The sequence below is a fragment of the Limulus polyphemus genome, unplaced genomic scaffold, assembly GCF_000517525.1.
Source record: "Limulus polyphemus unplaced genomic scaffold, Limulus_polyphemus-2.1.2 Scaffold4326, whole genome shotgun sequence".
Classification (NCBI taxonomy): domain Eukaryota; kingdom Metazoa; phylum Arthropoda; class Merostomata; order Xiphosura; family Limulidae; genus Limulus; species Limulus polyphemus.
This window is the reverse complement of record NW_013669936.1, coordinates 30,322-49,115: the sequence shown is the minus strand read 5'-3', so window position 1 is coordinate 49,115 and position 18,794 is coordinate 30,322. Positions and strand designations below refer to the sequence as shown.

Sequence of the window (18,794 nt, the reverse complement as noted above, 5' to 3'; positions counted from 1 at the left end):
TATCGAGGGTTAACGAGATAAGCGACTTAATTACGAGTTGACATAGGTATAATTCACTTAACAGGAAGCAAGGTAGCTTTGTCCTTCGTTATTCACCAGCCACATACGCCGAGTTTTCTTACATGTGACGTTAGGTAATGTTTTCGTAAAAATACGAATGCCCAATGTAAATCCACTGAAGTTGAATAATTTGTAATGTTCGAACTTTGTAAATGCTTCTGGTGAAATATCTGAATTTTTCCCATTGATAAGCGTTATAACAATTACACTTATAGCTTCCGAAGTTTATAGCACACTGACTATAGCGAACTAATAATATATAATCTTTTCTGGCGCGTCGGGTTGGTTATATTTATAGGTGTGTGGAGGCTTTCTAGAAAATTCAGATTACGTGACAATACAGAGCTACATTTAAGCATTTACATACATACATATACTGTTGATTCTTTCTCTCGAGTATCTTCTACAACTTTGGAGAATAGGCGGGAGTTTCGTAATACATATTTAACACTATAAGCTATGTATGTTTATAAATATAAATTTAATCCAAACAAACGTCGATAGTAAAATAAATATATAATAATAAATTTGTTACATGTTTACTACAATAGTGACAAGCACTTTTTTCTTTGCATTCCTCTGTAGAGAGTGTTAGTGTACTCTTTGAGATATATAAGACTTGGTATGCCCTCCTCTCATATTGTGTGTGTGTGTGTTTTATAGCAAAGTCACATCAGGCTATCTGCTGCGTTCAACGAGGGGAATCGAAACCCTAATTCTAGTGTTGTAAATCCGTAGACTTAATCGCTATCCCACTGGGGGACCTCACTGTGTATATGTTATTTCATAGAAACGTTTTTGTTTAAGGACATGGCGCCATCTATAAATGTAGTTAACGTTACTGTACGTCAAAAATAATAAATGCTCAAGAACAGCAACAATAGGGGATGGAGGGGTTGTTCCAATGGCGTGCCCCATTGTTCCAAACTATCATCAGAGACAGTTTGGTTGAGATTGGCCAGCGACCTAGGATAACGAACAAACAGACAGACACATATATATATATATATGTGCGTTATATAAATATATATAGAATATATATATATATGTTATATTCATATTTTATGCTTAATATATTTATATATTAATTTTTAGTTTCATGAGAGTAAGTAAGGTATACCTTGCATTTATGGAATAAAAACCATCGTAACTAATGGTTAGATAACTAACAAATGTGATTGAATTTTCTTAATCCTCCACTTTTTGCTATCATGAAAGTGGAAAAGCAAATAATATGTGGATTGTATAATTAATGTGCATCGTAACAGAATGAACCAGAAAAAAAAACAGTTCTAGCATAAATTCAAAGGGGATTACTTGTTTTGTTAAAGATTGTGAACTATAATTTATCAAACATGACATTAATTACGAATGTTTATAGACAGAATATTATCCAGCTTTGTAGATTTAAGCATTCATTTTTATTCAGGTGTACACTAAAAATAATTTTTCTTGAGCTTATCATAATGTATTTTTTATTACATCTGTATTTTGAGTGTTATAAGGAAACTGTAAGCAATGCCATGAAAATACCCTATGGACTCGAAACTTTTCAATCATATGGAATTGTGACTAACTAATCTTGTCCAGTGTCATCATATAAAATTTTAATTTAATTTATACCATCTGTATTCCCCACACAGACATTATTGTATCCGTTTAACTGAATCTTGGTTAACGACAAAAGTGTGACATATGTTAGTAATATATTCCTCACAATTTGAGTAAGTTACAATATAAAAAAAAATTATTTTGTTTCAATTCTACATGCCATCATTTACATTTTCTTGACAAAAAGAGTCACTGAAGGCTATATACAAGGGAAGTTTTTTTGGTTGGTCCTACACTTTACGTCAGTTTAGTTTTATAAAATAGCACAAAACACTTTTCTTTAACAAATTGAAAGGGACGAATAATAATAGTAATTTCTAAATGGTATCAGGTAAATATATTTTTGTCACTCATTTGCAAAGTCTATTGGGTTTTATGAAGTAACATTGCAAAATTATATTGAACAGAAGCATGGTAACAATACAATATATATATATATGGATTAACGGTATAACCAAGATCAATAAATAATTTTCGTGGACAAACCTTTTTTGTTCATCGCATAAATAAAACGAGTATTTCATTAGGAACGGAAAACAAAACTCGTCATGGTCAATTCTTTCGTATTCGACTTTGTTTGCTGTCTGATTGCTTTCAATCTATTTTTTGACCCCGACTGAGGGACTATCTTTCTTTGAAAACAATTCCTACATCAATTGCTTATTTGATGATTGGCTTAAGCGCCACATTACGCAATGGGCCACCTGCACTGCTCCCAACGCAGGGTTCGAACCACGAATAATTTTAGTGTTATAAGTCTTGAAGCTATTCCTGAATTACCAAAGAACATGGGCCCCCAGTGGCACAGCAGTATGTCTGCGAAGTTATAACCCTAGAAACCGGGTTTCGATACCCGTGGTGGGCAGATCACAGAGAATCCATCATGTAGCTTTGTGCCTAACTTCAAACGACAATAACCAAAGAATGTATCAAATGTTTCCAACACTTTTCATACGCTGAGATTGAAAATGAAGAACATGTTATATGTAATTTATAGATTTTCTTGTAAGCCTTATATGTGAGGACTATAAGGTCAAGGATTTATAAATCACGACCTTTTGCAGCAGAAACGCGCTTTATATTTGGGGGCAGGATGCAGTATAAGAGTGACTATCATATTCTGTCAGACATGAGCAGCGTAAATACCCAAGTCTGCCTCTAATTTTTATTTTGTATATTTTTTCCTAGGTTCATTTCTCATGCGTAGCTTTCAAATAGAAGCTATGTATTATCGACGTTACATGCTCTCCTCTTTGTGGTTCCTGTTTTTTTTTCATTAATATCAGTCAGTATTCTGCGGGACAGGTATAATATGGAAAAACACAAATGTATGTCATTTTCTTCACAACTGCACAAATTCCCATAAACAAAAGGATGGTTAGAACATATACATAGGAAAGCATCACAGAGTTCATTCTTTTAAAGAAGAATAAAACCAGTGGTACAGATATGCTCCCGAAGCCCTGCAATTGCTGGAGAGGCTGAGCCAAAAAGGGAGCCAAAGGGACTGAAAAATTTAAGAATTGCCCACAATGGAAATAAATGTAGGGGGCCCAATTACTTTTTGTACGAGTGAGGCATTTTTTGTAGTTACACCACTGAATAAACATTTTTCGCTTTAATCCAGTTGACACTGAACTATCATCCTCGACTTTGAAAAACAGTGCTTATATAATTCCTAAACAATACATAAAATATTTTTATCTTTACTTTCTATACTCGAGATCTAATTTAATAGTTTATTATAACATGATAATTAAGGAAACGAGTGTTAAGTACACATGATAGCCATAAAATCAAAATATCTTGCTGCACCTGTGTGCTGCTGTTAAAAGATTTGGTAAGTACATCTCCAACAAGTAGCTTAAAAGATAAGTACAACTTTTTTTTGTACAATCTTAGCATCTAATATATTTCTTTAGACCTTATGTTCAACAAAATGTTTCACCAGGTTATCAGCATATCATAGTTGCTGAAAATTTTGTATCATTTAATATTAGTGCGAAGGTTTTAGATGTAAATTACGCATACTTTTGACATTGCATCGTCAGAGGGATAATGGAGATAAAGATGCACGGATTAGTGCCTAGACTGTCTGTGATGTTGTGAACTATTGCTCTGCGGCATAATTATACTGTTGGGACTTTTGATTAATACATTGAAGTCAATGTTGTTGTTTCTTTTTATATGTGCTTTTAAAAGTCCATCAAATTCACCATGTGCGGATGAGGACGTTAAAGGGTCTCTTTGGGCAACCCAAGAACGTGTAAGTCCATGGGTGATGCTTACAACGGCAGAACACGTTTGTAATTGCATCTGACAGGTTCACTTGGGCATGCGTTTGGATGTTCGTCTTGAACGAAGCGTACATTATTGGCATCTATTCTACCCAAGGATGATATATCCTCGCAATATATTGTCCCAGCATATAAGCCTGAGATTATGAAGAGTTTCCCTTGACATTTTGTATCGAATTTCTAAGTGTCTAACTCACCAGTACAAGCGTAACCCCTATAAATTCATTAAGAAAACGTAACTTGCTCTGTGTTACTTTTGAAATATGGTTCTATTTTAATCGCTATCTGCAAATCGCCACTCTTCAATTTATTCCAGCTCTATCTGCAAATCGCCACTCTTCAATTTATTCCAGCGCTATCTGCAAATCGCCACTCTTCATCTTAATTGAAAACTAAAAGGTAAGGGCTATGAACCCGTGCTTTAAATAACTATATCATTATATTTGACACTTATTGTTTACTTCGCTATTTACCACTTTTTTGTAAAAATGTATTTGGTTATTCTCGATACTGTATATGCCAATTGACGTCATAGTCACCCTGCTTTTGTTTATTAATACACTGAAAAAAAAAGAAAATCCATTTTTATTGTATAGCAAAGTATCAACTATTAGAAACTATGGTATGCTATATACATATATAAATCAATAATTCTAGAGCTATCAAATACATTAGTTGTAAATAGGTCATTTTTTAATCAGCACTGTACAACAATAATGATCAAATTTATATAAATCAAAAACATTACTCAAAAATCAAAATTAATTTTTTCCATTACCAGCCTTGTTGTCATCATTAAAAATCATTATGGATAATGTCTGTGGTCATAGCACCCAAACGCGTTGGGAATATTCCATCTATCAGACAAGATCCTGACGCCGATGTCAAACTGGCCAGCAACTAAGGAAAATCAGTTAAGGGTTAGGAGTTGAGTACTTGAACCCATAACGTCTCAACTCATACTGCCTTTCGATGTTTGCATCCAGTTGTGGGAAGGCAGTTACCCTTGATTAATATATAAGTATTACCTTAAAATAAAAATAAACCACCCTAAATTTCTACAAGACTCTCAACTTCCACCCTTTTATTTAATAGTTACAAAATTGTAAAATAGTAATTCTTTTATGGATAATGTTCAATTATTCATAAGTAAATTTAAAAAATACTGGTTATAAGGATTGGCATATATAAAAAAATGTTTATATTCTCTTATAATAAATATGAAATTATATTAAAAAGTAAAGTCTCGGTTACGGAAACTACTTTGTGGAGAACATAGAGGTTGTTAATTACTCAAGGTCATCCTTGGCTTATAAGTAACTAAATTTAAGGTGTTTAGGTATTTTTGTTCAATATACCGTGACGAAAAGATCAACTTCAGGTAGCTGAACTTGTCTCACCTCACACGGTTTATACTTGAACAAATTTTCAAGAGAAAGGGAAGAAGATGGAGAGTTATTAAGATAAGGGTATTAGTTCTGTTTAACCTCATTTTGGGCCCGGCATGGGCAGGTGGTTAGGGCACTCGACTCGCAATCTGAGAGTCGCGGGTTCGAATCCCCGTCACACCAAACATACTCGCCCTTTCAGCCGTGGAGGCGTTATAATGTGACGGTCAATCGCACTATTCGTTGGTAAAAGAGTAACTCAAGAGTTGGCAGTGGATGGTGATGACTAGCTGCCTTCCCTCTAGTCTTACACTGCTAAATTAGGGATGGCTAGTGTAGATAGCCCTCGTGTAGCTTTGCACGACATTCAAAAACAAACAAACAAACAATAATCTCATTTTATGATTTAAGGGTTAGGAGCTGAGTGCTTGAACCCACAACGCCTCAACTCCTACTGCCTTTCACTGTCTGCAGCCAGTTATGGGAAGGCAGTTACCCTTAATATTTAGATGCAACCTTAAAGCAAAAATAAACCGCCCTAAATTTCTACAATATAAAATTCCTAACCGCCACCTCATTTTATGAGATGTACAAAAAAGCAAAAATATTCTTGCAGTAGAAATATACTAACTGTAACAAATTTGTTATTATATATATTTATTTGAATATCAACGTTTGTTTTGATTAAGTTTATATTTTAAAACATGCGTAGCTTATAGTGTTAAATATGTATTGCGAAACTCCCGCCTATTCTACAAAGTCGTAGAAGATTCTCGAGAGTAAGAATCAACAATATATGTATATAATTAAACATTTAAATGTAGCTCAGTATTGTTACATAAGACTCAATTTTATAGAAAACCTTCCCACGGATATGAATATAACCGACATGACGTGCCAAGTGGATTCACACCAGACATTAATAATTTTACGAAGACATTATATAAATTCAACAGTGGAAAACTCAGCGTGTGTGGCAAAGGACAAAGCTAGTTAGCTTCCCGTTAAATGAAATATATCTGCGTTAACCCGTAACCTATTCGCTTTGAGCCATTACTTACGAAAATTAGAAAGACACGAGATAAGTTCTTGGCAAACAATCCATAGTTACACTATAGGTGTCGTACACTTGTGATTGATCTTTCAATTCACTCATGTTCTAAGAAAAATATCTACTGCACTCACGTCTGCATTAAACACCTCAACATTAATAGTGATTCTCGAACTTCGTTCTATTATCTGAGCTCCAAATTAAATATTTTTTATATATCTATTCTGTTATAAACAGCAAATTTAGTTCTCGGAATATGATTTCTGTGTCACTTAACAATCAGCTAGCAGTCTGGCATGATATGAGATAACCTAGTCGTTCTAAAATTTGCATGTTACAATGTGGTTTTAGGCTCGAAAAAGGATGAGCAGTTCAGATGAGCAGCAGGTGACAAGCTCAGTGGTTGCTCCGAATGGCGTCTATTCCTTATGTTAATACCAGCTGCCTTATAAGTGGTATAACAGATTTTATTTCCAGAGATTACCAACGACCTTCTGGCTGTAAAATGTCCTATTGATTTCCCATATTTTTCTTTACCGACCTACAATATATGGTGGTTTTTTTACAGCAGCTTCAATCCCTCTGAATGTTGATGAACAACTTCCATGATATCATTCCAGTAGAATTGTACTGGTTTTGAAAAAGGGGCTTCTTTCGTGAGACTGTCAACTTCGTCATTTATCTTTATCCCTACATGGACTAGCATATATATTTAGGTGATGATCGTAGCATGTCGTCGATTTTTTTTTATAATCCATACAGGGACCAACATCTCTAAATATTATGTTGTATTGTCTGTGAATCAGTTGTAAACATTATATTTATGGCATTATCTACTTACGGTTTGTCGTTTTCAGCAATCCAGAAAAGAGTTTGCTCCATGGGTTTGTTTTTAATTAAGCACAAAGTACAAAGCTATACAATGTTCTGTCTATGCTCTGCCCACCACGGGTATCGAAATCCGGATTCTAGCGTTGTAAGTCCGCAGACATACTGCTGTGTCACTGGGGAGCTGCTTTATGGTTTCCAGCCTAATCCTTGTGCTGATTGTGGGAATCTTGAGTACTTCACCAATCATATGCATGCCCAACAAGTTCTCTTGCTATCTTTGGTGTAGCAACCAACTGTGGCCATTGTGTTTCTCCATAATAGTCTTTAAATAGCTGTCTGGCAGGCTATTTACGCCTCACACTAAGCCCAATCTCTACAGTTTCTTTTTAGGCTGAATTCCTTAGATCCCAGTAGTTTAAAATGTTTATATCACATGGAGGTATCTGAGATCTGATGATATTTCTCGGAACATGTTTCAAGCAATCCCCTGCTTGGGTGGTGTTTGAGGTGTTTTCATGGAGCTGGAATGTCTCAGTTGAAAAGGATAATAACTCACTGATTGAAGGCATGGTTTTTACACAAGCAATAAATTTGCTTGTAAATACTGTTGGCATCCCGTGATGCTGCCAAAATCTGTGAGGTATAATAAGGATTTGAACAGGGATGCTAAACTTTCAGATATGGTACCTGTTAACCAACTGCATTGATACTTCAACACTAACTTCAACAGGTTGGCTTCTTTAAACTTTTAAAAGGTGCTAAGAATCTCGTCCAAACTGAATGTAGTTATAGCTCAATTTGGGATTGTTCTATGCTCTTTTATGCTCGTCATTTTTCACGTATTCTGAAGTGTAGCATGAATAATTTGAAAATATTTTAAAGATATATTTAAATTATAGATGATAATTAAAAAAATTATAGATTATTATTAGACCACCCGTGATCCGTTGGGTCACCTACTATTCAGAGGTTATGAAGAATTCAAGCTAATTTCAATATTGCACCGAAATGAAGGTTTATTTTGAGATAATTTAATGAAATATTTCAATCCATTCGTGTTATTCATAATTCAAGGAAATATATTTGATTGTTGATTGGGAATAAAAAAAAAGTGAAGTCAGAGTTTTCAGGTATTGTAATGAATTAGTTCAATATGATGTGGTCTTTCCTCTTAAACCTTCTGCAAATAAGAAACAGTAACATTTTATTTTTTCTTCGAATTACTTACCATAACCAAGGCACATTAGTGAGAAATTCTTCAAGATCTTGTTTTTGCCATCTTACGCCTTTTAATGAAGATGAGAACATTGACAGGGAGTTAGATTTGAACGAAGAAGTTTCGTAAAGAGCGCGAATGGCAATGTGATGTAAAATTTCATAAAAGTGACCTGAAAAACGGCGTTAACTCGGTAACCCGTGGCCCGATATTAACGAAACTTATTTCATTCTGTTCCTATTCTCATTTCATAACAAATATGGTGCTATTAGAGGCCGTTTTTGCTGTATTTAATTACAGACAAGCAAACAAACAAACAAACAATCTCATAGTTTTAGTAGTATATAGATAATTGTATAATAATGCTAATCTCATTGTGTGCGTGCTTTCGTAACATTATTATGAAATAGTTATAAAAATGTTAAGTTTTATGAGTGTTTCAATCATAATAATGTATGTTGGGGGTTTGAGAACGTGGATTTTATACAGCAAAATTATTATTTTATTCATTACGCTTGATGTGTTAATATTACATATATATATATGTTTTAAGAATAAATTATGTATCATAAACTTTGTTGGGAGGCTTCTTAGTTGTCTATGGTGTGACTTTTAAATTACTATGGAGTCATCTCATTTCCCTTGTGCAGTAAATTACCACCTAAACTTTTCTATACATTTTTATCATAAAAACATGACGATATTAACATGACTATCATATCAAAGAAAATATCAGCTGTTACAAAATAGGGCCCTTAAGAATATGCTGATACACATTTTACTATGTCTACATTAGAGCTTGTATCCTAGTTTTATATCTTAATTCTTTATGAGCGACAACTTTGTTTTTGGTCTAGTTACTTAAAATTTTAATAACTCATCCAAGGTAAGAAGACGTTGTAAAGGTAAAGCTACAGTTAAAGTTGTAAAGCTAAAGGTACAGGTAAAGCTACATGTTTAAACTACTACAAACCTTTATACAATGGCACAATTTAATTTAACGTACTTAATAATTTCGAAATATTGATAGATCTTTGTAGTTTTTTTAAACTAATAATATTATACTCATTACTTAACGCATCCATCTGTATATAAAACAAAATAAAATATTGTTTGTTGGATTTCGCTCAAAACTACACGCGGACTATCTGCGCTAGCCATCCTTGATTTTGAAGCGATGGACTAGAAGTAAAACAACTAGTTAACAGCGTCCACAATCAAACTCTTGCTTGTCAGACCGAGTAGTAAGATTTGGCCATCATTATTAAAACGTACTCACGACCCCAAAATGCGGAGTGTAATTTTTTGGGGGTAGTCAATGAACACGAACCACGGAACCCAAGCTCAACAGTCTGGCAAGCCAACCTCTAGGCAACTCTCGACCAAATAAGATATAAGATGCTGTAATGATACTTTCGTTTATATTATTACAGTTTAGGACCGCTTTCGCAGCTAGATTACTATTATCCAACCAATCTACTTAACATACATCCACTTGTCATTTGGCAAATTTTATACAAACCAACAATGTAAAATCATAAAGACATTCTATGTGTGTGTACGTGTATTAAATATATAAAAACCAACAATGTAAAATCATAAAGACATTCTATGCGTGTGTACGTGTAAAAAAATTCATAAAAACCACAATGTAAAATCATAAAAAAATGTTTTGTGTGTGTACGTGTATTAAATATATAAAAACCAACAATGTAAAATCATAAAGACATTCTATGTGTGTGTACGTGTATACAAATTTATAAAACCAACAATGTAAAATAATAAACAAATTATATATGTTTGTACGTGTATACAAATTTATAAAACCAGCAATGTTAAATAACAAAAAAGTATATGTATGTGTACGTGTATACAAATTTATAAAAACCAACAATGTAAAATAATAAAAAAAATTATATGTGTTGTATGTGTATACAAATTTATAAAAACCAACAATGTAAAATAATAATAAAAAATTATATGTGTGTGTACGTGTATAAAAATATATAAAACCAACAATGTAAAATCATAAAAGAATTATATGTGTGTGTAGGTGTATACAAATTCTAGAAATACAGTGATTATGTATTGAACTTTTCTCAGTTTCTTTTATATTAGATATGACCATAAACATAGAAATATAGTTTAAATATTCATTTAACTATTTCTTTTAGCACTCAAAGAGATATCAGCCATTCTGGGCAAACAGGCATTACTTCCATGTAATGTGTCTATACCTGAATTCCAAACAGCCATTTCGCTAATCGTGTGGTTTAAAGAAAAATCTGAGACACCGGTCTATACAATGGACGCTAGGGAAGGAAATCTTCGAAATGCTGTTCATTACGTTGGGGATCAACTTAGACCCCGTGCCATCTTTGATCTTTCTACACAACCTCCGCTCCTTAGGATTGATCCCGTCAGAGAAAAGGACTCTGGAATTTATAAATGCCGAGTGGATTTCCGTTGGTCAAGAACAATCTACTGTCAGGTTAAACTGAAAGTTATTGGTAAGTATAACTTGGAAATGCGAAGAACAGTACCTCCAATGAAATATAACAATAGCCGACGTTAAGTAAGACGGAGTAATAGAACAATATTTGTTTGATCATTTTTACCGAAACATTTTTCGAGAGTGAATTTGTTTAATTTTAAGCTTAGAATGGGTCTTTCAAGTAGCTCTGTAAGTGTATGTTAAAGATACATAGTTAACCTAATACAGACAAAAATACGTGTTGAACCTAACGGTGTATAATAGATATCTAAAAACAATAAATGACATGTCTAAATTAAGCGCTTTTCGATGCCACAACTTACCATTCCCTAACACGAAAAAGAATGATTTTTGTTGTTAAGCTCAAAGCTACATAATGGACTATCTGTGCTCTGCCCACCACTTGTATCGAAACCACGTTTTTGGCTTTTTAAGCCCGCAGACTTAACATTAAGCCACTCGAGGAATGGACTATTCTCAAAAGGAAGCCAGAATTGGATGCAAAAATGGTAGATAGAGAGAATTCGTTATCACATTATTGTATTTTTCTGAAATTGAGTTGTATTTATCCAGTTATTCTACATACAAGTTTCTGCTATAAACAAAATATCTGTATCCCACAGTATATCGAAAATATTAATTACGTGTTTATGAACTATTGGACTATTCTCAAAAGGAAGCCAGAATTGGATGCAAAAATGGTAGATAGAGAGAATTCGTTATCACATTATTGTATTTTTCTGAAATTGAGTTGTATTTATCCAGTTATTCTACATACAAGTTTCTGCTATAAACAAAATATCTGTATCCCACAGTATATCGAAAATATTAATTACGTGTTTATGAAGGAAGCAAATATTTATGACAAATTAACCACCAAATGTCCTTATAAAAATTGTATCATTCATATGTTTCAACTACAATCTATGCATTTTGTACCCTATTAAATTATTTTCAAAAAACATGAAAATGTGTACATCTGTCATACGTCATAATTCTTATCAATTAAATTATTATTTAAAGCTCTAAACAATTGCAATTTATAGGGAACATATTAATAAAATAGCTTTGTAATTCGGAGTATGTGTTATTACTTCGTACCCTATATTTCTAGAAACAAAAGTTTTGGTTTAAACACCCCCTACGGCGAATATATTACCATTCTTTTAGAGGGTTTGTTTATATATTTGTCATTCCTAGAAACATGTGCCCAACATAAACAATTAACAATAATATACTGAGTAAATTATTTTGCCTGGTAAAAATAATTGCCAATAACGTTTGATTGAAGTTCACTTGTAGGTTGGTACGGTCGCAAAATATATATTTATTAAAAGATAATTTAATTTTGATTTCCATTTTTCATTATATAACTATATGCCATGATTTAAAAAAAAATATTAATAGCTTAATGATTAGGTAATAGTAAACATTTATCCCCAAGAAAGCTAGAAGCTCATTGGCTTAAAGACTTAAAATGGGAAAATCCAACTTGTTTTGTGTCAGTATGTTGGGCGCATGGTAAATTATATTTGTGCCAATTTTCATCTTGATTGCCGCAAATATGACCGTATAGGAGTGCAAAATATACATTTTGTTTTACCTTTGACCCAATAAAAGCATTAAAAAGAACTAAATATAAGAAACTAAAGGGGCATGTTAAACTAAGGTATAATTCTACCAACTTTCAAGTCAATCCGCTGAAAAATGAAGGAACGGCGATCGATTGAAAAGTGGTTGGAAGAAGAAGAAACAATACAAAAACAATATGTGTCTCTGAGTATGTGCATCTTACATCATCAAAGCTTTTTGTGTAAAAAATCAATATCAAGAAGCTTTGTTAAAATGTCCTCGAACAAATTTAGTCGCCCAAGGGGAACCCCATTCTAAGAATTAGCACAAACTAACTCTTCTTGTTGTGAGGATTTAGCAATTTTTACAAAATATATAGTTAGTCCCCAAATTGTGCAATATTTCAAAGACATTCATTTATAATGAATTTATAGACATAAAAAATTTATTGATCATTATCAATATAGGTATACGTATGGATACTCGTGAATTCCCAAGTAAGTGCTGTTCAGCTGCTTTGAGTTCAATAAATAATATATGAACATATTTTTGATTTTTTTGTTTGTACTTAGAAATTAACTTTGTTACAGTTCACTTACTTTGGTTTATCATTTTTTTACACTGAGGACACAGTGCTAATTTACACTTACTGCCACTATCTGGTTTAGTGAAATACAGAGAACCATTCAAATGCAGAAGCTTATAAGCTATAATATGACAAACGGACTAAAGTTCTTAAACATAAAAATTGACTTTATTGAATAAAATTACTATTATCATCATCTTATCTGTTTTACTGAATTAGTCTCTTCTGATAGCCGAAAAAAGTTACTATAAAAATCATTATAAAATACACGCCTTTCAAGTAATGTAACAATAAACATCTTGCATATTCGTGTATATAAGGCACATTAATACTAGAAATAAACGACCTTATATCACCAAAATGTTATTTATATTTAATTAGACACTCATCGTTTCGCCTTACAGCTTCATCTGGAGCGTTCACTAAACAAAAGCCGAAACTTACAGTACAAAGCTTCATAAGGTCGTTTATTTCTTGTTTTAAGAAACATCTTCTGTTCTGGCTTTACTGAATCAATTAATGAAGAAAGGGTTGGCTACCGTAGATTGCTATTCAACCCTATCTTCTCGCTGTTCTGAAGAGTTATTCTGTAGTACTCAAAGTCTATTCTTGCATATCTTCTATCATTTGCATTCTGTATTTTCCTCTTGTTCCTCCCCCTCCCAATATTTCTAGTAAAATCGTATTTTCCTAACTGAGGTTTCTTACAACGCGTTTGAAGTATTTTGATTTTTCTGGCCATGATGTTCAATAACTCCTAAACGTGTTTCAAATTCAATCCAGCTGATTCTAGGGTTATTCTAATGATTCATGATTCCAAACTTTCTCATGTCTTCCATATCCACTTACTGATGATTCAGGTTTCATCTTCATACAACAATGTATTGAATCTATTAAATAGTATTATTAAATGTATGTCGCAATGAGTGACATCAATTTAAACTTTAAAAATTGTAATCTTAATTTTGATTTTGTTATTTCATTTGACTTAAGACTATGTCATGTAATCCTGTGGATTTTAATTCGATTACAACAAATACCTCATTCCCAAAGAATTTCATGTCATGTAACTGAATAAAAGAAATGTAGAATATATTCTAAGCTTTGGCAAAACAAAATTTTTTATATAGGTTCCTTTCTATTTATTATGCAAGATAAGATAATTTTAGTTCAAGCTCATGATTTGGGGAATGTATTTTTATAGCCTTATTAATGTAGTAACAGCTGTAATAGAAGGTTTCTGTGAAAGTATACACTAAAAGTGATCAAAATAAGCATACACATAGATATAGCCAGGACAAAGTTTAATTTTAAGGATTAGTTCATATAAATAAGAGTGTGAAAACACTTTAGTCAGTTGTTAATAGTACTTTTCATGAATATTTCTATCTTCATGTTAAAATGAAAATAATTATTTTATTTTCAATGATGCAATAATTTCAATTTTGGGGACGCTACTTTTTCAAATAATTATTATATAGATCATCTGTAACACTTACAACATTATAAGGAATGGTTAGCACTTACAACATTATAAGGAATGGTAATTTGTATAATAATGAAATTATACAAAAGAGGAAAGCATAAGTTGCAAAAATGATTTTTTTGTGTTTCTTAGCGATTGTTTTAAAAATGCCATTTTTTATAATGTTGCTTAAAACATTAATAATTGCATCTCACAACTTATAATATATTTTTCCACATTTTTCAGTACCCCCAAGAAAAGTGTTCATTGTTGACCAGAAGGACGAAAGACTGCAAGAAGGAGATACCGTTTCTCTCACATGTGTATCATTGGGTGGTTAGATTAACTTAAAACTCACACTATTTGAATATTCACTTAGAGAACGAAACTCATTATCTGGCTTACTTTGTTCTTCATATTTTCTTATGTAAACCTGAAACGATACAGCTCCTCGAGTGTTTCTTTGCTTATATATTCAGTTCTCTTAGAGACACTGTCGCAGCTTATATAAAATAATGTATGGTTATTTTGCTACACTTTATCTTCCAAGAAATCATGTACCATACGACAACCATGCAGATTAATAATCAAAATAGATGATAATCGAATATTGCAACACAATTATTTACCTATATAAAGAAACGCAAATAATGAATTGAGCTTATATTCAGTGAATGTAGTTCTAAGTGGGCGGAAAGAAAGAGTGCCTAATTTTTCATTTCTGTAGCAGATGATTAAGTCAGTTGTAAGAGAAAATTCATTCTTAATCTTCTTCCTCTCAATCACAATTAGAGCAGAGTGGCAACACAATTAGTGCAGAGTGGCAACACAATTAGTGCAAAGTAGCATCACAAATACCGCAGAATGGCATCACAATTAGTGCAGAGTGGCAACACACTTAGTGCAGAGTGGCAATACAATTAGTGCAGAGTGGCAACACAATTACCGCAGAGTGGCAACACAATTAGTGCAGAGTGGCATCGCAATTACCGCAGAGTGGCAACACAATTAGTGCAGAGTGGCAACACAATTAGTGCAGAGTGGGAAAAGATGATTTCTTCTAAGGTTTTGTTTAAAGTTTTATTATTTAAATAAATATATATATATATATATAGACATATATAAACAGATATATACACATATTTATATTTGCATTTTACTTCGTATATCATTCCATTGTTTAGCGAGGCAACGTTTCGTAAATATTTTATGCAATGGATTCAACAAGAAGGCCCAGACGATCGTGAAATAAAAGTTTTATATCGAACGTTTTGAATTATACATAATCTGTCTTCAGAGATTTTATTTGAAACAATTAAATTGTTATTTGAATTCAACAACTGAAATTGAGAAACGTAACAGAATGTAATGTATATTTATACATGCACATACGACAGGGAGAGAAACCTAACAAAAGCATCAAAAGAATAATTAAGTTAGGCGTGAATAAAATAGAATTGAACAATTAAAACTACTTCAGTTGATAGGGGTTGGCATTGTGATTGAGAATATGTCTTTTTTTTTATTGTTTAGCGGTGTTTCTTTCATTAATAATTCTGTGTCAGATTTGCCTGGATTTAAAATTTTGAAATTATCCAAAGTCGCATGGTGGTTGTTTTTCTCTTTGTGATTATGAAAGGCGAATATGCGCGAATTTTATAGTGAAGATCCGGTTTCGTGGAGACAATTAAGTGTTCATGGGCACGCGCAGCAATATACGGTTTAATCTTTCCAATATACAGTCACCGTACGTGTACCTGTATATGACCCATGATGGTAGTTTGCCTTTACATGGGAATAAATATTTTAACCTGAAAGTGGGTTTAATGAATTAGTCTGAGTTAAGTTGAGGATAGTACCTGTATACTAACTTAAATAAATTTAATTTGAGTGGTAGGCTCTGTCTTGTGGGACTTTAGGAAGCATTAGGTAGTTTGATTTTATAGTTGAACTTGGTATTTAAGGATTTACCTGCGAGTTTAACTAGCATGTTTGAGGGTAGCCATTTTGGTATTTGAAAATCCTTTTAACGTTAGTCACCATTATTTTTAATTGTTTGTCGCTAGATTTCTATAAAAGTAATTAGATCGATTTAATGTTATTAATATTATATTACTGTCATCATACCGCTATGTAAAGAACAAAGTATTAAATTTACATTACAATGAAAGGAAATAATTCCAAGACTTGCATATGGCCGGCCCACCCTATAATCCCCATCGCTTATGTATCATTGCTTCCTTCTTCATACTGCTCACGTCACTGGCTACCACCAAATTTAATTTTGTATTGATACTGTATAATTTTTTGTTTAATGAATAAAATGTGGATTTGACCTATAAATATTAACAGTTTAATCGAAACTCAAAGTAGTCAGACAGACTTTGCTAATAGAGTTGTGTATTTATTTTAGCAATGATTCCTCTCTACAGTATATGATTAAAGGCAATTAAAACATATAAACTGTAATGTTTTAAAACGGATCACAAATCTAGACGACGAATCAAGTACTATAAATGTACCAGAATAGTACTGTTATACCCTTCTGTGGCAACACTGACTGACTTGCTGAGAAGTTGGTATGATGAAACATGACAGTCATGCTTCGTAAGGGTTAACTACAACAGAACATGAATCAAACGTCACGAAATAAATTGTCCTAATTTATACATTTTTTGTATGTATTTAGTTTATACAGATAAAATAATAATTTAACTTATAAAAAGCATACCTATTTTACATGATTTTGATAACAATTTAAGAATAAAGTAAGTCTAGTTCCGTATTGTTTCGTTCAAGTTTTTTTTTTTCCATAGTTGAAGATATAAAATTAAAAGTCCTACTTTTGCGGATATTTTTTATGCATCAGACACTAGATCCAGTGGTAGCTGTAAATTTGAAAAAAAAAAATCATAACGGTAACTAAATTTACAAACTTTTATTTTAACAAAAACCATAAACAGCCGTTAGAATTAGCTAGGTTTTTCAATGAATTGTCGCCAGGTTATTTTGGTCGCTAGATTTAAAAAAGTTCGCTAGATTGGGAACAGTAACTTAAGTTTCAGACTTCTTAAAATTTAAAAATGCAACTAGACTGAAAGAAAGATTATAAGTACCCTCCCCCACCTCATTCAGATTTTAGGGAACGTGCTTGACTATTTTTGTTTAAAATTCAAAATAATATTGACCTAGAAAATCCGGGTACCTTATATTACCATAATGCGCATTATCGTTTAAGCCATCAAAACCCAGAGGAGTTCATTTTAACCTAAATTTGTCATATCACATTGATTGAAAATCTACATTTGTACATCTTAACCTATAAAAAGAGAATACTAACAAGGCTCGTTAGTATGCTAAAATGCTATAAAAATAATTTATTTTATAATTTTGAACATAGAAATCTTATTATTGTGCCAAAAACGTCGATTTCTGTAATTGTTACTCTTAATATACCAGCACAATTTACATTAAAAATAATTATAGAAAACTATAGTTACATTAATATTTCAATACTTATCTAAATAGTTTTAACGTGGTGTAAACCATTATTATTATTATTATAATTACTATATATGATAGTTTAGTTTACGATAATTACAGGAAAACCTCTTCCTAACGTCAGTTGGTGGAGAAATTCTGAGCTGATTGATGATACCTCAACGATAGTTTCTAGAGAAAAAGTTACAAACGAACTGATTCTCCAAGGTTTAAATAGACGTCATATTTCTAGCAGTCTGACATGTAAATCTTCAAACAGCAACTTAACATCCCCTGCTAGCAGTACAGTCGTTCTTAAGATGATTCGTTAGTACCTTATCTATCTTATTTATAAAATACTATATTATGTTTAAATAAAGTATTTAAGACTATCTTTTTAACACGGTAGGCACTAGGAAATCCCTTAAATATATTGGTTCTGAATGTTATACTATTGTTTTATTCAAAATATTCGCTCAAAAGATACAGAATATGTGCAGATATGTGCTATCTGCACATTGTCGTCTCTAAGTTTGAACTGATATTATAAACGAAGAGCAGTTTGTCAACACTAATCGCCCAACTCTAGATTTATTGAATGTATTATCTGCACATTGTCGTCTCTAAGTTTGAACTGATATTATAAACGAAGAGCAGTTTGTCAACACTAATCGCCCAACTCTTGATTTATTGAATGTGTTATTTGCACATTGTCGTCTCTAAGTTTGAACTGATATTATAAA

At 32.4% G+C, this 18,794-nt stretch overlaps 1 protein-coding gene across 1 annotated transcript in view; it reads left to right on the top strand.

Annotated features, from left to right (window-relative positions):
• LOC106470968 (synaptogenesis protein syg-2-like) overlaps positions 1-18,794 on the top strand; it is a 74,522-nt gene that overhangs the window by 31,232 nt on the left and 24,496 nt on the right. The window contains exons 3-5 of the mRNA XM_022399609.1: positions 10,629-10,964; positions 14,818-14,907; positions 18,175-18,378. Coding sequence (XP_022255317.1) covers positions 10,629-10,964; positions 14,818-14,907; positions 18,175-18,378 — 630 coding nt within the window. The remainder of the gene's footprint in view (positions 1-10,628; positions 10,965-14,817; positions 14,908-18,174; positions 18,379-18,794) is intronic.